This window comes from Macaca thibetana, chromosome 20 (genome assembly GCF_024542745.1).
Source record: "Macaca thibetana thibetana isolate TM-01 chromosome 20, ASM2454274v1, whole genome shotgun sequence".
Taxonomy (NCBI): Eukaryota; Metazoa; Chordata; class Mammalia; order Primates; family Cercopithecidae; genus Macaca; species Macaca thibetana.
This window is the reverse complement of record NC_065597.1, coordinates 52243191-52263573: the sequence shown is the minus strand read 5'-3', so window position 1 is coordinate 52263573 and position 20383 is coordinate 52243191. Positions and strand designations below refer to the sequence as shown.

The 20383-nt window shown below is 46.0% G+C and overlaps 1 protein-coding gene across 2 annotated transcripts in view; it reads left to right on the top strand.

The window, feature by feature from the left end:
• Positions 1–1468: 1468 nt before the first annotated feature.
• LCMT1 (leucine carboxyl methyltransferase 1) overlaps positions 1469–20383 on the top strand; it is a 70379-nt gene continuing 51464 nt past the window's right edge. For both annotated transcript variants that reach the window (XM_050773840.1, XM_050773839.1), the window contains exons 1-2: positions 1469–1730; positions 19057–19148. In XM_050773840.1, coding sequence (XP_050629797.1) covers positions 1618–1730; positions 19057–19148 — 205 coding nt within the window. In that variant the 5' untranslated portion in view covers positions 1469–1617. The remainder of the gene's footprint in view (positions 1731–19056; positions 19149–20383) is intronic.

The following is a 20383-nucleotide window of genomic DNA, read 5'->3' as shown; positions in this document are numbered from 1 at the left end:
TAAAGTATGTCTGTTCCCTGCTTCCAACAACTGACAGATAACAAAATGGAATATACAAACACATTTTCAATTTATAATGTATATTAAACATACATTATACATATACAATTTACAAGTGTTGCTTCTGGCTGGATTATCTGCCCATCGCCTGAACACTGAGGATTCTGCTAGCTCTTCTGCCCTGGATTAATTATAGCTATAAAATTTCATGACCAGCAAGAAACCAGGCGACTTCCCCAGTACATCTTGAATTTATACATATATTTTGTACTGGATTTAGTACAAAATAAATCCAGAACATCTTGAATATGCATCATAACGAAACAGACACACGTGAACCCACTCCCACGTGAGAAACTCAGGATGTGTCTCTGTGCTCCTTCCCTGCCTCTCCCTCCCCTCTTGTGTGCTACCCTCTCGGCTCCCTAAAGGTCACCAATATCCTGATTCTGTTTTTAAAAAATTTTCCTTGTCTTGCCCTTTTCTGTACAGTATTTTACCGTATGTGTATGTTTCTCTAAACAACATTAGTTGGTTTGAACTTTACAAAGTGTTGTTAGACTTCCTTCTTTCACTGAACATCGTGTTTCTGAGATTCAGCCCTTGATGCTGCTACCTGGTAGCTCTAGGTCATTTATTATTGCTACATAGCTTCCTATTGCATTACTTTTCCACACACTACTTCCCTCACTACATTTCTTTTCTTTCTTTCTTTTTCTTTTGAGACGGAGTCTTGCTCTGTCCCTCAGGATGGAATGCTGTGGCGCCATCTCAGATCACTGCAACCTCCGCCTCCCGGGTTCAAGCGATTCTCCTGCCTCAGCCTCCTGAGTAGCCAGGACTAAGGCGGCCACCACCACGCCCGGCTAATTTTTGTACTTTTAGTAACGACGGTGTTTCACCATGTTGGCCAGGCTGCTCTCGAACTCCTGACCTCAGGTGATCCGTCCGCCTCGGCCTCCCACAGTGCTGGGATTACAGGAGTAAACCACCACGCCCGCCCCCCTCACTACATTTCAAAGGCAATTTTGGGTGCAAAGCCCTCAGCACAGTCGCTGGCAGAGTCAGCACACAACAAAATTTTGTAAAATTGAATGACACTGAGCCCGGACTGAACGTAACAACTTATACTTGTTGCTTCTAGTTGGATTCTCTGCCCTTTGCCCGAACGCTGAGGATTCTGCTAGCTGTTCCGCCCTGAGTTAATTAATTACAGCTATAAAATTTCGTGACCAGCCAGCAGAAACCGGACGACTTCTCCAGGCACGTAAGACTACACTTCCCAGAAAGGATTGCGATACTCTTCTACTGTTTAGTTTCTTTTTCCTATCGTCAAATTTCCGGGTTATGTAGGCGGTGCCAAAATAATTATCCAATGAGCAACTTCGTAGGCTGAGAGGGCAGGATAATTGTTCAATGAGCGACTCGGAAGAGGAACCAATAAGCGGAGAGGTTGCTGGGGCAGCCGGCGTGGGCGGCGTCACTGAGCCGCGCCAGCTGAGCCAGGTGGAGCCTTACCGTCTTTTGCTTTCTGCCTGTGACTAGCGCCGTCCCCACCGCCGGTCGACCCCGCTTCCATGTCCCTGGCGGACACAGCTCCCCGGAACCTCCACGCCCATGGCCACTAGGCAGACGGAGTCCTCTATTACCTCCTGCTCTTCCGCCTCGAGCTGCGACGCGGACGACGAGGGCGTGCGCGGCACCTGCGAAGATGCTTCCCTGTGCAAGAGGTGCCTGTCGGGCGCGGGGTTCGGGGCCGGCATCTGGGGCGTGGGCCTAGGTGGGAGGCGGGCCTGCGTCTGAAGAATACGCTCGAGGCTGGCAGGGATGCAGCCCCCGCCTCGCACGACCCTCGCTTCCCACCTGTGAAGTGCACGGAGCAGGGCTTCATGTATTTAATGAATCGTTTCTGAGCTTTTGCTGTGAGCCAGGCAGAGGGCAAGCCTGGGTACCGTCGATGGGAGCAGGCCCCTGAACTAGGCAGACGAGGCCTTGGGCTTCTTGGAGCTAAACCCTGCTGGAAAGACAACATGAAGCACATACTAGCTCCAGCCTCGGTGGGTTACGAGGATGAGAGATGTAGGTTCTCTCTCTTTTGTAGGTTGCATTCTTTAGGGGGTTGGCATGATCCCTGTTGTGCACCTGAAACTCAGGACGACGAGGGGAAATAACCCGCCCAGGGCCAGGTAATATCTCCTTGCAGAGCCAGTAGCACACTAAGTCTCCACTATTAAGGGTGTGGTGGTGGAGATGGGGGCGTAGCCAGCAGAGGTACATGTCAGATAAAGAGAAAACATGAGACTTGAGTGTCCACCATTTATTCTTTCATTCAACAAAAATTTTCGAGAGCTTTGTGCTAGGCCCTTACTTTGGGCTGCTTAGTAGAAGTTCAGTGGTGGAAATCCATCAAGAACAAGACAGACATGGTGTCAGACATACTGGAACTCACAGCTTAGTTGGAAAAGAGAGACAGGAAGCTAATAATTACTTATGAAATACATAATTATGATTTTTTTGTGTTGAGTGCTGACAAATACAGCAGTGCCATTAGAGTTGTAATTATGTTAATGATGTTTAAGATGAGAAGAGTTCGGGCACGGTGGTTCATGCCTGTAATCCCAGCACTTTGGGAGGCCGAGATGGGCAGATCATGAGGTCAGGAGTTCGAGACCAGCCTGGCCAACATGGTGAAACCCCCGTCTCTACTAAAAATACAAACATTAGCTGGGCATGGTGGCGGGCACCTATAATCCCAGCTACTCGGGAGGCTGAGGCAGGAGAATCGTTTAAACCCGGGAGGCAGAGGTTGCAGTAAGCCAAGATCACGCCATTGCCCTCCAACCTGGGTGAGAGTGTGAGACTACGTCTCAAAAAAAAAAAAAAAAAAAAAAAAAAAAAAAAAAAAGAAAAAAGTGAGAAGAAAAGGCTTGAAAAATAGGAAAGTTGTAAGAGAGTGTTCAGAGGAATGTGAACTGTTAGAGGAGCTCAAAGAATGCTTTTAAGGTGGGAGGAGGCTGAGGCCACATAGTGATTGTAGAGTGGGGAAAACCAGTGTGTTGGTTTAAACCGTGCACTTTTTATGGGTTCTTGGGGACTAAACTCTCAGAGCATGGATTCTGGAGCTAGACTCTGTCAAACTGAGCTTTGCCACTTACTGGCAGTATAAAGTCGGGGAAATTACTAAACCTTTCTGTGGCTCAGTTTCCTGATCTGTAAAATGGGGACTATAATAATGCATCATAGGTGGGCGTGGACAAAAATGATATTTAATATTAGTAGAGCAGTTGGAGCAGTGTCTGGCATGTAGTCTGTGTAAGTGGTGATTGATTAAATCAATAAATACACAAGTATTAAAGTCTTAGAGGCAGTCCCTTGTGAAATTTGTGAATTCGAGTGGATTATACTCAGCCTTTTTTCTTCTGTGGTTTTCACTTGCTATTGGCCACAGCTGTCTTGGCTCGCTGTAACTTCCACCTGCCGGGTTCAAGTGATTCTCCTGCCTCAGCCTCCCAAGTAGCTGGGATCACAGGCACACACCACCATGCCCGGGTAATTTTTGCATTTTTAGTGGAGACAGGGCTTCACCACGTTGGCCAGGCTAGTCTCGAATTCCTGACCTCAAGTGATCCGCTTGCCTTGTCCTCCCAAAGTGCTGGGATTACAGGCATGAGCCACCCCGCCCAGCCTAGTCTTTTCATTTTTAAAACAGTGATAATAAAGGTAACCTTTATGGGTGTCAGGATTAAATGAGATTATCGATGCAGAGGATCTGACACAAAGTGAAGCCCTCAGTAAATTATTATTGCTAGTTTTGATTTCCCTCCAGGCTGAATACTGTTTATAGTTGCTGAATTTGCAGGAGCTATGAGTTAGGGTGGTTCCTGCTGCCCTGAGTGAGTTGTAGCTATAAAATAAAAAGCCAGTCAGCCTTCTGGGGCACCTATAAATCTTTTACTTCTGTTTAGTTTTCTTCCTCCTTTGGTACAGAGCCCTTCTGGGGATAAGGAGGATGTTACCTGTCTCAGAGGATTGCTGTGCAGGTGAAATGTGGAGTGTTTGAACAGTGCTTGGCATACTGGAGGTGTTCAGAATTGGTAGTTACTGTCATCACCACCCCTCATGGTCGTCAAACCGTTATCATCATTATGATCCTGGACTTGTGGTATCAGAAATTTTCTGGTTGGATATATTAGGTTTACACTAATTCCATTTGACTCAGTAGGTATCAATTGAGCTCTTTTCATGCACTCTCCTTCCCTTCCCTTCTCTGCTTTCCTTATGATGTCTATCATGCTATGCCACTGAGTCTGTTCTCCCTCTTTTGTTTACCTATGACCCAGCCATCCCACCAACCCCTTACTGTGTCCTCTGCAGTTACCACCCGATAATCAACATCAGCTTCTGTTTTGTTAGCCACTCCTTAGCCATTCCCTCCCTCCTTTTGCCTTCATCCTGACCCTTCCCCAGGAATATCCCATCTTGAAGCCCTCTCCTGTGGCTCCTCATTCTTCTCGTCCCCTGTGTATCTCAGGATTAGGGGTTTGAGCTTTGTGTCCTCCTGTGTGTGTCCCCCCTCTCATTCCATGGAGATCCTTCCTGCCCAGCTGGAGTCCTCCTGGTTGCTGTTGTTCACCTTCTTCTGGTCATTCACCTCATTCATGGAAGACTGGGGTGCTTGGCCCACAGTGTCTTCTACCTCAGTTCATGACTTCACCTTAGGTGACCTCAGCATCCACATGGAGCCTATGCATGGGGCACTCAATTTCTTGAACACCTGGTTTGTAGTAATCACCTCTTCCTACCTGATTCTGTCTCCCTTTCCCACCGTGATACCTTGTGCTTTTATCCTGATCCTGCACTGCCTCACAGATGAGAGTGCAACACTCTACAGCCCTGACCCCTTTTTCCAAGTTGCTTGACCAGTTATTTTCTGTTTCCCATGCTGTGCCCATTTCTTCTTAGCACCTCAGTGGTTTTCTCTATCTTTTAGATGTTCCCTCTGCTGTTACCTCTTAATTGATTACTTAGGGTTCATCCTTCATCCCTCAGTAATTCTGTTGACAGTGCATTTATCTTCCTTGTCCTTTGGTCTTAGTAGACCCAAAATGCTGGTTTAACCAAACTATCCATTTTTGCCTTGAATACAGGTGCTAGAAATCACACAGTAGGGTGGCTTGGTGCCACTACAATCATGTCAGCCAGCCGCACCTGTGCCCTTAACAGAACCTGACTATCCTAGTTTGTTTCTCAGATCAACTCACTCTCCCTTTCTCCAGATACTTAATTCAGACGTTTTTCACTTTCTTCAGACTTCTGATTTACCCCACCCCTTTTTTATTCTCAAGATAATATCAGCTATTGCTCAGCATAGAAAATGGGAGCCCTCAGAATGAGACTCCCTTAACTTCCCCCAAGTAACTTTTTAAATTTTGTTTTGAGAGGGAGTTTGGCTCTTGTTGCCCAGGCTGGAGTGCAGTGGCGTGATCTTGGCTCACTACAACCTCTCCCTCCTGGGTTCAAGCGATTCTCCTGCCTCAGCCTCCCGAGTAGCTGGGACTACAGGCACCCCCCCCACCACACCCAGCTAGTTTTTGTATTTTTAGTAGAGAAGGGGTTTCACCATGTTGGTCAGGCTGGTCTCGAACTCTTAACCTCAGGTGATCCACCTGCCTCAGCCTCCCGAAGTGCTGCGATTACAGGCATGAGCCACCGCGCCCGGCCTTCCCCCCCCCCCGCAAGAAACTTAATCATCCTTTCTTACTTTTACAGTTGTGAATTCCTCCAGTAAAGACCACCAGAAACACACCTGTAGTTAAGCAAGCTGGGGTTATTACTTATTGCAAGGAGGGAAAACTCACACCATGAGAAACTGTGGGTCCCATCAGTAAGAGGGTGTTAGACATTTAGGATCTGGGCTTTGGCTGGGCGATTTGGGGGAAGGTCGGATTTTCTCTGTATTGAGTACTGAAAGGAGGTGGGAAAATTCTATCCAGTAGCTCTCTCTTTTCTGGAAGGAGATTTGGCTGGAGTAAGGCTAAAGCTGTAACATGTGAAGAAGCCGCAGTCACTTCTATCAGCTGGGAGAAAGAAATGTCTGGTATTCCGTGGGTGGCACAGTGACCTTGATTTTTCTCTGCTTAGACAAAATGATGAGGTGGTCTCATTTCGTCTCCTGTCATCAGTGATGCAGAGTGCCCTTGTGTGGGTGGTCTGCGTGGTTGTTTATGTCCAACAGGAGAACAGCATGGCCTTCCTGTGGGTGCCAGTCAGCTTCTAACAACATTAGGGCCTGGCTCGCAGCACCAGGCCAGCTCCTCGAGGTCAGTGCCACTCTTCTCTTTTCTGCAGTGGAGGAGGTGTTAAAGAGAGAAACTGGTAATCCTAGCACTTGGAGAAGCCAAGGTGGCGGATCACTTGAGCTCAGGAGTTCAAGAGCAGCCTGGGCAACATGGGGAAACCTCCTCTCTACAAAAAAAAAAAAAATAGAAAAAATTAACTGGTGTCGCGGTGCATGCCAGTAGTCCCATCTGCTTTGGGGCTGGTGTGGGAGATCACTTGAGCCTAGGAGGTCGAGGCTGCAGTGAGCTGAGATTGCGCCACTGCACTGCAGCCTGGGTGACAAAATGAGATCCTGTTTCAAAAAACAAAGAGATAAACCGGAAACTGGGGTTTGCCAGGCAGAAGACAGTAGTAGCAGGAGCAAAGGCATGGAGACTGGAGTAGAGTGGTATATTAGGCGAACTTGACAGAGAGTAGGGAGTGGGTAGCACGTTAGAATTTAGAAAGCTGTTCAGACAGTGAATCATGGAAGGTCCCAAGGAGTATGGGTTTTATTCGAAGGGATTTTGAGTGGGGAACTGGTGTGATCTTGGTTTGTATTTTAGGAAAATTCCAGGCAGCTGTGTGGGAGAGGGGTCGGTGACAAAAGGGACATCTTCCTCTCTTTTCCACAACCATAGTCCTTGCTTGGGCTCTCCGCACTCACCTGATCTGTTGCAATGCGCTCTTACCTGCTGGCCAGGGTGATTGTCAGGATCGCAAATCTTACTCTGTCACTCGCCTAAAAACCTTTTGATTCCCCATCAGCTGCAAGGTAAACATCTGCACTTTGTTGCATGACATACATACTGTACCTTTTCACGATCTGCTCACTCTAACCTGATAGGCCGCCAGCTGGAAATCTCCACTTGGATGTCTCAGTATTATCTCCAGTTCACTATTTCCAAAACTGCTTCATATCAGCTCCTGCCATTCCCAACCTGCAACTCAGTGAATGGTGCCATGGTTTATTCAGTTCACAAGTTAAGGCCAGGTGTGGTGGCCTACACCTGTAATCACAGCACTTTTGGAGCCGAGACGGGTGGATACCTGAGGTCAGGAGTTTGAGACCAACCTGGCCAACATGGTGAAACCCCATCTCTTCTAAAAATACAAAAATTAGCTGGGCATGGTGGTGTGAGCCTGTAATCCCAGCTGTTGGGAGGCTGAGGCAGGAGAATCGCTTGAACCAGGGAAGTAGAGGTTGTAGCGTACTGGGATCGTGCTACTGCACTCCAGCCTGGGCGACAGAGGGAGACTCCGTCTCAAAAAAAAAAGAAAAAAAAAATTGGCATTGTCTTGGAACTGCCCTTTTACTTTCCCTCTTAAGCAATCAGTCACCCAGACCTGTTAACTTTTATCTACTAAGTATTTAGGGGATGAGGGAATTATTTGGCTAAGTAAGGAAAGGAATCAACTTTCCTCAACCTCTGTTTCTGTCGTCTGTGATCTGAACTATGGTACTAGTCTCCCAAATGGGCTCCCCCAATCACTCTTACTTCCCCCAAATCTGTATCTCACACTGAAGCCAGAGGTTTGTAAAAGGCCCATTTGATCCATTTGATCGTGTCACTCCCTAGCTTAATGGCCTCCTGTTGCCATTAGAAAAAGACCAACATTTCTTACGTGGGCTACAGGCCCCGGCCTGCTCTCTGTACTTCCCCAGCCTCACTTCATACCACACTTCCCTCCTCCGTCACCGCCATCCCTTCAGTTCATCTAATGTGCCCTGTTTCTTCCATCCTCGGGGCCCTGGAGCATGCCATTCCCTCTGCCTGGAATGCTTCCTCCACCCTCCCTTGCCTGTTTAGTTCCACATTATCTGCTAGGTTAGTGCATTCGCTCCACATTCTTTGTTGAGCACCTGCTCCGGTTGTGGAGGTGCTCTCCTCCACCCTGCCAGTGCAGAAGTGAGCCAAACACAGGATGCAGCTCTTGTGGAGCATTGTTCCTGGAGTGGGAGTGGGTGGGGCATAGCCAGGAAACAAATGAGCACAATATGTGGCATGTAAGATGGTGGGAGATGCAGTGGGTGTGTTGGAAGGCATTGTCATCTGAGATGGAGTGGCCAGGGAAGGCCTCACTGAGGTCAGTGCAGAGGAAAGGCTTGCAGGGGGCAGGGGGTGAGCCCTGTGGGTGTCTGGGGAAGCAGTATCCAGCAGAGAGAAGCAGGAGAGTAGAAATGCCCTGAGGCAGGAGCCGGCCTGACCTGTTCCAGGAGCAGCAAGACCAGGATGAGGGATGGGGAGGAGGGCAGAATGGATCTGGGACAGCATGGGCGCAGGAGGTGGGGGCAGATGCTGCAGGTCACACGAGGGAGGCTCTCGTAAGGACCCGACTTTTCCTCTCAGTGGGATGGGAGCTGTTGGAGCATTTGGAACTGAAGAGCGAGGTGGCCTGACTTGGTTTTAACAGCATTGCTTCTGCCTCTGTTAGGAGGAGACTGCAGGGGCAAGGACGGAGGCAGGATCAGTTAGTTGGCTATAGGGGTGTCCCCTGTGAGACAGGCTGGTGCTTGGATCAGGATAGTGGTGATGGAGGTGCTGAGAATGTATCAGAAGATTCTGGGCGCATTTTGAAGGTGGAGTTGATAGAATGTTCTGGCAGAGTGGATATGGGGTGAGACTGAGGGATCCAATATGACTCCAAGGCTTTTGGCTTAGCTCAAATGTGGCTCACTCCAGGAGGCCTCTCTGACACCCGCAGACAAGATCTAGCTTCTGTTAAATGTTCTATAACACCCTGTTCATCTTCTTGGTGGTCGTCGGCCCAGTTGTAGTTTAGAAAGTGCCTAGTGTTCTGCCACTGGAATAGACGCGAACTGAGCACAGATCATTCCTACCTTTGCGCCACGTGAGCTGTATTTGTCAGCTGGCCACAGTGACAGGAACTGAGTGCACATGTTCAAGATTGTGTTTCCTGATGAGGTCTTAACATTCTGGTTTTCTGTTTTACTGACTTTTAGTGGTCTGTGTGTTCTAGGAAGCAGACCAGGGCTTATAAGGCTGAAATTTCATTGTGAAAGTTACAGAACTTAATCTCATTTTCAACTGCATGGAAAAATGTTCTCCCCTTTAGCAGGTCACAGGGTCTCTCCACAAAGCCAAGTTTTTCCTCACGGCTTAGCCCAGGGCCTTTCCGGCATCCTGATGGCATCTTCTTAGCTGTGCCCCAGAGAGTAAGGTTGAGATTGTGATCTGAAATATTTTCAAGGCAGGTGCTGCTTTCCATCCCCAGAGAAGACATGCCACTTCAGAACTAGAACATTCTGTTAAACATGAATTAGCCGTAAAACTTGTCTATCAGGCTGGGTGCAGTGGCTCACACCTGTAATCCCAGCACTTTGGGAGGCCGAGGCAGGCAGATCATGAGGTCAGGAGATGGAGATCATCCTGGCTAACATGGTGAAATCCCGTCTCTACTAAAAATATAAAAAATTAACTGGGTGTGGCGGCGGGTGCTTGTAATCCCAGCTACTTGGGAGGCTGAGGCAGGAGAATTGCTTGAACCTAGGAGGTAAGGTTGCAGTGAGCCAAGATCGTGCCAGTGCACTCCAGCCTGGGTGACAGAGTGAGACCCTGTCTCAAAAAAAGAAAAAAAAAAAAGTCCATCAATAAAGTGAAATTTTATGGTGTTTGATTTCTTTTTTTTTTTTTATTTACCTTTTTTTTTTTTTTTTGAGACAGAGTCTCGTTCTGTCACCCAGGCTGGAGTACAATGGCGTGATCTCCGCTCACTGCAGCATCTGCTTCCTGGGTTCAGGTGATTCTCATGCCTCAGCCTCCCAAGAAGCTGGAATTACAGGCATGTGCCGCCACACCCAGCTAATTTTTGTATTTTAATAGAGAAGGGGTTTCACCGTGTAGCCAGGCTGTTCTTAAACTCCTGACCTCATGTGATACGCCTGCCTTGGCCTCCCAAAGTGCTTGGATTACAGGTGTGAGACACTGCGCCTGGCCTTGTTTTCTTTTTGTTTTTTTGAGATGAGGTCTTACTCTCTGGCCCAGGCTGGAGTGCAGTGGTTGGTATACTCACAGCTTACTGCAGTCTTGACCTCCCTGGGCTCAGGTGATCCTCTCAACTCAGTGTCCCGAGTAGCTCAGACTGTAGGAGTGCATCACCAGGGCTGGCTGAATTTTGTTTGTTTTTTTTTTTTTTTGTAGAGACGGGGTTTTGCCCTGTTGCCTAGACTGGTCCCAAACTCCTGGGCCTCAAGTAATCCTCCCACCTTGGCCTCCCAAAGTGCTAGGATTATAGGCATGAGCCAACACACTCGGCCTTGTTTTCATTTTTTTAAGGAGCAGATTAAATTTTGGGATGTGTTTGCCGAAGTTGATGACTTTTACATCAAGAATATCAGTTTTGGCCGGGTGCCGTGGCTCACGCCTGTAATTCCAGCACTTTGGAAGGCCGAGGCAGGCGGATCACGAGGTCAGGAGATTGAGACCATCCCGGCCAACATGGTGAACCGTGTCTACTAAAAATACAGAAATTAGCTGGAGGTGGTGGTGGAAGCCTGTAATTCCAGCTACTTGGGAGGCTGAGTCAGAATTGCTTGAACCCAGGAGTCGGAGGTTGCAGTGAGCCAAGATCACACCACTGCACTCCTGCCTGGTGACAGAGTGAGACTCCATCTCCAAAAAAAAAAAAAAAAAAATAAATATATATATATATATATATATATATATATATATAAATTTCAAATTATTTTTTCTCTTAAAAGATTAATATTTTTAATGACAGAAGTGAGTTCTTTTTTTCTTCCTTAATGACTGTATTAGTTTGTTCTCATACTGCTAGGAAGAAATACCTGAGACTGGGTAATTTATAAAGGAAAGAGGTTTAATTGACCCACAGTTCCCATTGCTGGGGAGGCCTCAGGAGACTTACAGTCATGGCAGAAGGCAAAGGAGAAGCAGGTACCTTCTTCAGAGGGCAGCAGGACGGAGTGAGCGCAAGCACGGGGAATGCCCGTCGCTTGTAAAACCGTCAGATCTCGTGAAACTCACTATCGTGAGAACAGCATGGGAGAAACAGCCCCCATGATCCGATTACCTCCGCTTGGTCCTGCCCTTGACATGTAGGGATTATGGGGATTACAATTCAAGGTGAGATTTTGGGTGAGGACACAGCCAAACCATATCAGTGGCCAAATAGGAGCATATTGTCCATGTCATTTCACAGAGATCTGCCTCATTGTTTTTAATGGCTGCACCGTGTTCTGCAGTTTCATACATTGGCCACTCTTCTGTTGTTCATCATTTAGGTGGCTCTGGTTTTGCTCTGAAAATAGTGTGATCAGCATTTTTACACGTGTGTGTGAATTTTCTTGTGAAATAGATTTCCAGGGAGAAGTTTTTGCAAAATGCTTCTTGCAAGATATTATATCAGTTGTACCTACCCATGGTGAATGCAATGCTAATTATTGAATAGTCTCCATCTCTTTCATTGTTTACCAGCTGCTGGGTAGAAAATAGGCTGTCTCTTTAATTTCTATCCTATAATCACTCATGAGGCTGAGCTTTTAAAATCTGTTCACTGTCATTGATATTTCTTATGTGAACCCTCTCTCCTGATTATTATTATTGTTTGAGACAGTCTCACTCTGTCGCCCAGGCTGGAGAGCAGTGGCACCATCTTGGGTCACTGCACCCTTGACCTCCCTGGTGGCTCAAGTGATCCTTCCACCTCACCCTCCCGAGTAGCTGGGATCACAGGCATTCACTACCATGCCCGGCTATGTTTGTTTGTTTGTTTTTTTCCAATAGAGATGGAGTCTCACTGTGTTGCCCAGGCTGCTCTTAAACTCCTGGGCTCAAATGATCTGCCCTCCTTGACCTCCCAAAGTGTTGGGATTACAGGTGCGAGCCACTGCTTCCAGTCCATGTTATTTCCTGTTGGACTGTTTGTCGTGTCTTGTTTGGTTGTGGTTTTCTTAGTGATTTGTAAGAACTTTTTATTTCAGGCATAGTTATCCTTTGCCTTTGGTTTGGTAGCAGTATTTTCTGTCAAGCTGATGCTTGTCTCTTGGTTCAACTCGTACAGTACATTTCATAATTCAGAAATTGTAAATCTTTTTTTCTTTATTTTGAGACAGGATCTTGCTATGTTGCCCAGGCTGGTCTCAAATTCCTGGGCTCAGGTGATCTTCCTGCCTCAGTCTCCTTTGTAGCTGGGATGTAGGCGCTTGCCTCTGTGCCCGCTTCAGAAGTTCTAAATCTTTATGATACAAAATCCGACAATCTTTACCTTTATAGGTTGTGAGTTTGGGGCCATGCTTAGGCTATTTCCAATTATTGTAACTTTTCTTTTATCATTTTTCTGGCTTTGGTTTTATGGTTGGATTGTTCATCTGTCTTTTTTAGTGTGTTGTAAGGTTGTAGTATTAATTTTATTCTACATCATTAGCCATTTGTCCCCATACCAACTACTGAATGGTCTGTATTTCCCCATTGATTTGAGACAACACTTGTATTATATATAAATTGTTTTTTTTTGTTTTTGTTTTTGTTTTTTGCGACAGATTCTCGCTCTTTGCTTAGGCTGGGGTGCAATGGTGCAATATTGGCTCACTGCAACCTCCACCTCCCAGGTTCAAGTGATTATCCTGTCTCAGCCTCTTGAGAAGCTGTGATTACAGACATGCACCACCATGCCCAGCTAATTTTTTGTATTTTTAGTAGAGATGGGGTTTCGCCATGTTGGCCAGGCTGGTCTTGAACTCCTGACCTTGGGTGACTCACCCGCCTCAGCCTCCCAAAGTGTTGGGATTACGGGCGTAAACCACTGCACCCAGCCTTATACACTAAATTCTTACTTACACTTTAACATTGCAGTGTGTGTTTCATCCTTGACTTCCTGTTAAATTTCTTTCTTTTTTTTTTTTTTTTGAGACAGAGTCTTGCTGTATCACCCAGGCTGGAGTGCAGTGGTGCAATCTCGGCTCACCACAACCTGCCTCCTGGGTTCAAGTGATTCTCCTGCCTCAGCCTCCCGAGTAGCTGGGATTACAGGCATGAGCCACCATGCGCAGCTAAATTTTTGTATTTTTAGTAGAGGCAGGGTTTCACCATGTTGGCCAGGCTGGTCTCGAACTTCTGACCTCAGGTGATCTGCCCGCCTCGGCCTCCCAAAATGCTAGGATTACAAGAGTGAGCCACTATGCTTGGCCTAAATTGCTTTCTTTCAATCTGATAGCTCAAAATGTTGACTTCCAAAGGCTTTTAGTTGCAAATTGAGTCAGATGCAATTCCCACAGCTTGTTTTGCAGACGTAAGGATAGGTTTTTACCAGGGAATTGCTGAGTATTCTTAGTCAATTTGAGCAGCTTTGCTCCAGGAGGGAAGAAGAAAAAGAAAGAATCCTAGGAAAGGACATCTGCCTCTCAAGAGTGTATTTCCTTTCATCAGGAAAGCAGTATCTTTTCAGGAAACTCTACACGGTAGACCTGTTATTATAAAAGAGTAAAAAGTTGAAAAAGTTTAAATTTAAGTAAACTACAGTAAGCCAAGATTAACTTATTAGAGAAAGAAAAATTGTAAAAGTTTAGTGTAGCCTGAGTGTACATTGTTTTGAAAGCTTATAATAGTGTAAAGCAATATCCTAGGCCTTCACGTTCACTCACCAGTCAGTCACTCACTCATCCACAGCAACTTCCAGCCTTGCAAGCTCCATTCATGGCAAGTGCTTTGTATAGGGGTACCATTTTTTATCTTTTTCTTTTTCTTTTTTTTTTTTTTTTTTGAGACAGAGTTTCACTCTTGTTTCCCAGGCTGGAGTGCAATGGTGCGATCTCAGCTCACTGCAACCTCTGCTTCCCGGGTTCAAGTGATTCTCCTGTCTTAGCCTCCCAAGTAACTGGGATTACAGATGCATGCCACTATGCCCGGATAATTTTTGTATTTTTAGTAGAGACAAGGTTTCATCATATTGGTTAGGCTGCTCTCGAATTCCTGACCTCAGATGATCCGTCCATCTCGGTCTCCCAAAGTGCTGGGATTACAGGCGTGAGCCACCATACCTGGCCCATTTTTTATGTTTTATCCTGTATTTTTACTGTACCTTTTCTGTGTTTATGTTGAGATATGGTACTTTTTTTTTTGAGACAGAGTTTTGCTCTTACCACCCAGGATGGAGTGCGGTGGCACAATATTGGCTCACTGCAACCTCTGCCTCCTGGTTTCAGGGGATTCTCATGCCTCAGCCTCCTGAGTAGCTGGGATTACAAGCGCCTGCCACCACACCCAGCTAATTTTTGTATTTTTAATAGAGTCGGGGTTTCACCATGTTGGCCAGGCTGGTCTTGAACTCCTGACCTCAAGTGATCCGTAGATATGGTACCTTTTTTAAGTTAGCTATGTTTAGATACTTATCATTGTGTTATGGTTGTATGCATTATTCAGTACAGTGTGCTATAGAGGTTTGTAGCCTAGGAGGACTAGCTATACCTTGTAGTCTGGGTGTGTAGTGGGCTGTACCATCTAGCTTTGTGTAAGTGCACTCTGTGATATTTACACAACAATTACCTAACAGCACGTTTTTTCAGAATGTATCCTCATCTTGAAGCAACACATGACTTATGTGTACAGGTGTGTACAAACACACACACATCATTTAAGCAACTCAAGTGTTATGAGGGGAAAAAACAAGTGTGTATGGGGGGTCAGATTTAAATCCAGGTGAGAAAGTTTGAACACCTACATTAAACTTTCAGTTCTCTATGTTAATAGAATTAAGTTCCACAGCTGATATAACTGACTTCAATCTGTAAAGCCGAGCCTGCCTTGTAGGGTCTTATGAGGGTTCCTATTTGTGTGTATTCATATTTTGTCAAGCATTTGGAATAATGCCTGGCACATAGTAAGCACTTGGTGACCGTCGATGAAAGAAGTGAGACTCCAGGCTTGATCCTTATAGGCCAGGTGAGCAGGGAGGCCCCTTTTCATTCTTTGACGCCTCAGATGAGGAAACGGCTGTTGGAGGGGATTTCACACCTTTCAGAAGAAGGCCCCGTCGTTCCAGTTGACGCTCGTGGAGATAGGACTCAGTCAGTAAATGCTTCTTGAATGAAGCATTAGGTGGTTGGACCAGATCTGCCTTTCCCGTGGGAGGAAAGAGATGATTTTAGGTGTTACACAGATGTTTATCATTTTTGTAGTTAGCTAATTATTACAGTGTTGTGTTAGCAGAAAATATTAGGCAGCACCTCCGACCTCGGTATTTTTAAAAAGTGATTTAAAGACACACTAAATTGAACAGGTGGCACGTGAATGTCATGGAAACTGAAAGCATTGGTGGATTGAAAGAAAAGTGGGAAAATCTTTGAGGTCTTTCCAAATCTGAGATGTTTGATTCTTTGAGTCTGGCTTTAAATGTGAAATCAGGATATACAAATAGAAGTGATATTCTCTGGGTTTTGGGAGCAGAGACGTGTAATGGAAATGGACAGGCAGAACTGGATGCACAGTGTCATGGAGGGTGCAGAGATAACAGTGTATTAGCACTTTGGTGTCTGCTGTGGGCAGCCTTGTGTGTGTATGTATTCTCTAACAAAATTGGGAACATCCTATACATACAATTTTGCAACGGGGTTTGTTCACCTGATACTGTCACTCCGTGTTCAGTGTTCCTGCAGAGAAATCTTTGTGCCCATTCTTGATGATTTTCTTAGGATTAAGTCCTAGAAATGGGATTGTGTGGTCATTGTGTATGCATGTGTTTCAGGCCTTTTATACTTGTCATCACAGTGCCTTGCAGTATGATTGTGCCAGTTTAAGATTCCGGCAGCTTGAGTGCCCTCTTTCTTATCCCTCTCCAGAGTTCGATTAAATAATAGTTTTGTTGGACTGGGCGTGATGGCTCACGCCTGTAATCCCAGCACTTTGGGAGGCTGAGGCAGGTGGATCACGATATCAGGAGTTCGAGACCAGCCTGCCCAAGGTGATGAAACCCCATCTCTACTAAAAATATAAAAATTAGCCAGGCGTTGTGGCAGGCACCTGTAATCCCAGCTACTCGGAAGGCTGAGGCAGGAGAATCACTTGAAACTGGAAGGCGGAGGTTGCAGTGAGCTGACATCACGCCATTGCACTCCAGCCTGGGCCACAAGAGCAAAACTCTGTCTCAAAAAAAAAAAAAATGATAATAACAATTTTGTTGCCAGTTTGTTCAGCAGTTGATTCACTTACTCTCCAGCTGATGTCCTGTACATCCTGAAACTTGCTACTTGTCTCCCTTCAGAACTCTCATCGGCAACCCCCGACAGCACTCTCCTCCTCACTGCCCGACACTGGGTGGCAAATCTTTTCATCTTGGCCACTCTGATAGGCTGGACAGTGAGATCCTTCTTCCTAGGGTGCATGGAAACCCATTGCAGTCACCTGGGTTTGCAGAGTGGGAGGAGGAAAGTGTTAGGGGCACTAGGAGGTGGGAGCCGGTGGGAGTTTCTGGCTGGGTGTGTTTGTGTTATGGACCCGTGCATCTCACCACTCTCTACCACTGTGCACCACTGTGACCACGGACAGGGTGCTCTTGAGGTCAGTCCCAGATGCCCGCCAGGCCCTGCATCTTGAGCCTGCTTCTCCCTCTGGCCTCCTCTCCAGTTTCTTGCTGTCCTCCGGCCTCCCTGCCTCCTCTCTGTACTGGAGGCTCAGGTGTGTTCCCCGAGCCTTTCTGCCTGCCCTTCCTCCTGTCTGGAATGCCTTTTGGACATCTGACTCTTCCATTCTCCAGGGCTCGCCACGGCCATCCCCTTCTGGGAGAGGCCTTCCCCTGTCACCTTCATCCCCTCTATGAGTCACAGCCTTCATTCCTCATCATCTTGTAATTATCTGTCTCTCTCCTTTCTCTCCTTGTTTACTGCTGTACCCCCAGTGCCTAGCACTTGGCAGACACCCACATGTTCCTTGACTAAACTCAGTATTGAATACTGTGACGAATCCAGAGGTGAGAGGATAGAACTGCTCTTCATTGTCCAAGAGTCCAACAAGTTACGACTTCCAGAGGGAGGCAAATTGATCAGCTTTTCAGCAGAGCTGCTTAGCAGTGGGGTGGGTGCCTTCCTTGGGGAAGTAGTCAAGCAGTGACTTGTTGTTGCATTGGTTCTTGCACTGGATGTTAGGGTTGATGAGATCATTTCTAAGGTCCCTTCCAATCCTTAAAACTGTGGGATGAGTATTCTCATCTGTGGGTTGCTGGGCTATCATTCTTGTTTCCACTGCAGATGTGGCTTTTACCACTAGAGGACACTATATGATTTCTTTGAAATCAGCGTTTCCCAAACTGCCAACCACAATGAGAAAATATGTTTTTCATTGCACTTACACCCTCAACACACACTTGAAACAGAAGTAGGCTGGGCACGGTGACCCACGCCTGTAATCTCAGCACCTTCGGAAGCGGAGGTTGGAGAATCACTTGAAGCCGGGAGTAAGTGTCATGAATGTCTTAATCCTTACTATATGTAATGCATCCTATTTTTTATTTTACTTTGTTGGACATTTAAAAAAAATGCAGATTTACAAACAAACTGATTTTATTGTATTAATGGGTCATGACTGTTTGAAAACATTTTTAAAGTATGCTGTTATAAAACTGTGTGGGTATGCTGTTTTCCTTGGACAGTCTGGGCTTGTGTAACAGATCGTGTCCATTAGTGGATATTCTGCATGTTTCTGTGGTGAGTTGCTGCATGGAACAGCTGAACGTGTGCTTCTTTTTGGGTGCCTGTGGATGAAAGAGGTTGGAGATGGTGCAGAATTCAACACTTACTGTAGTCAGGCCAGAGATGAGCCTTAGTAGTAGATTTAAAGCTATATGATCTGCTTCTAGAAGCTCGGAGACATGACACACCCAAACCCTAAATTTCACCTTACTTAGCAGGCAACAGGAAATGGGGGTATTACTCAGGGTATCACTAGGATGCTTTGGGCTGCAAGTAACAGAAGCCTGACTCACATTGGCTAAAAGGGTGAAGACACTTACTATCTCACAAAATTGATGTTCAGAGGTAGAGCAGTCCACAGACCCAGAGCAGCTGAGCATGGCCTTTGGGATCCAGGTTCTTTTCATGACTCCTCAGTCATCCTAAAGCTGGTTCTACTCATGGTTACAGGAAGGCTTCCTGTGCTAAACGAAGCCTTAACTCCTTGTGGTATAGACTGGGTAGAGAGAATTAAGGCTCCTGTAGCATTTTCCACATTGTTTTGTTGGTGCTTGCTGTGTTCATTTGTTCCTGGTTTCCCTACTCTGACCTCTCTAAGGGGAGTAAGAGGACGGCACCTAATACAGAGACAGGAGAAACACTTGGGTTAATTCATGCTGTTTGTCGAGTGTTTCTGAGTCTCCCTTCCTCTGGGCACAGGCCTTTTCATTTAGTGGAATTAACTAACTGTGGCCATGAGTTTGCGGAGTGAATAAATGGCTGCACATCTTCTATATGAAGCATGAAGTGAGGTTATTTGCTATGTAGGGTCCTGGGAAGTGAATTAGCAATATGAGGAAAGGGAGTGAGAAGGCCCACTGTAGGCAATGTGATAGGTGGTGTAATGTGAACATAAAGATGAACGGATGGCTGCGTCTTCACATGTGTAACGGGGCACTAAACGTGCACTTGGCCTTTTGAGGTGGATGGTTGGTTTTTGTCGAGTTCCTTGACCTGGTTCCTGGGAACTTGGCAGTGGACCTTGGCCTGAACCTACTCCATCTCTACTCACCTGCCTCCTTTTTCCTCCCTTCCAGGTTTGCAGTAAGCATTGGCTACTGGCACGACCCTTACATCCAGCACTTTGTGAGACTGTCTAAAGAGAGGAAAGCCCCCGAAATCAACAGAGGCAAGCGACCATCTCCCTGCCCAACAGCACCTCATCAGCTGCCTGAGGTTTTAGGGGTTCATTCTTGAAGGGAGTCGTGGTCTGCTCCCTTTCCAGCTGTGCGCAAAAGTGCTTATTTCACCAGATCCTCACCAACATGATGTGTTATAAAACTTGTTTGCAGCCTTAAAAAGGAATGAGATCATTTCTTTTGCAAGGACATGGATGAAGCTGGAAGCCATCATTCTTAGCAAGCGAACAGAGGAAGAGAAAACCAAACACTGCATGTTCTTACTCATAAATGGGAGTTGAGCAGTGAGAACACATGGACACAGGGAGGGGGAACATCACACACTGGGGCCTGTCGGGGTGAGGGGTAAGGGGAGGGAGAGCATTAGGATAAATACCTAGTGCATGCGGGGCTTCAAATCTAGATGACAGGTTAATGGGTGCAGCAAACCACCATGGCATATGTATGCCTATGTAACGGACCTGCACATTCTGCACATGTATCCCGGAACTTAAAAAAAAAAAAAAAAAAAAACAAAAAAAACACAATATCTACTTCCACTTTAAAATCATGAGAGTTTTTGAAATTTTATTAAATTTAATGAATTGGGAAAAAAAGTACTAATCTTTGTTAATCTGTCATGTGAAAAATGGTATCTTGTTGCAATTTTAAAAATATTTCTCCTATTTATAGGTAACGTTGAAGATCATTTTCATATATTTGAAGCCCATTTAAATATCTTTCACTGTAAACTCCCTATCAGTGATCACTTTTTTTCCCCAATGAAAAAAATACATAAAGCTTTATTTTTCAGATGTGTATTCCTACTCTAATTGGATAAATACGGAGAAACTGCTTTATAGTACAATTATGAGGAGGACAGTCTCTTATCAGAGTTTACATCAGACTTTTCCTCTGGTTGGTTGGTTGCCTATGGCTCATCTAGGTGTGTGGACTAATTATGTGGATTTAATTGGGTTTTTCTATAACCCAGTGTCTATAAGGAGACATTCCAAAGGCTTTTGTATATTTCAGGCTGAGCATATCTTAGTTTTCACGCCTCTTGTCTGTGTATATGAATCTTCCCTGAGGATGGAAGTTGAGGATTTCTGCCCAGTTGCACAGCTTGAGGGTTGTAAGCCTAGAGGGTCTTTTACAGCTTTGTTGACGTTCCCCACTGTTGAGAGGGAAAGTGTTGTGAGACCTGGTAATTCTCATATGAAGGAGGGCTCAGAGGTGCTGACAG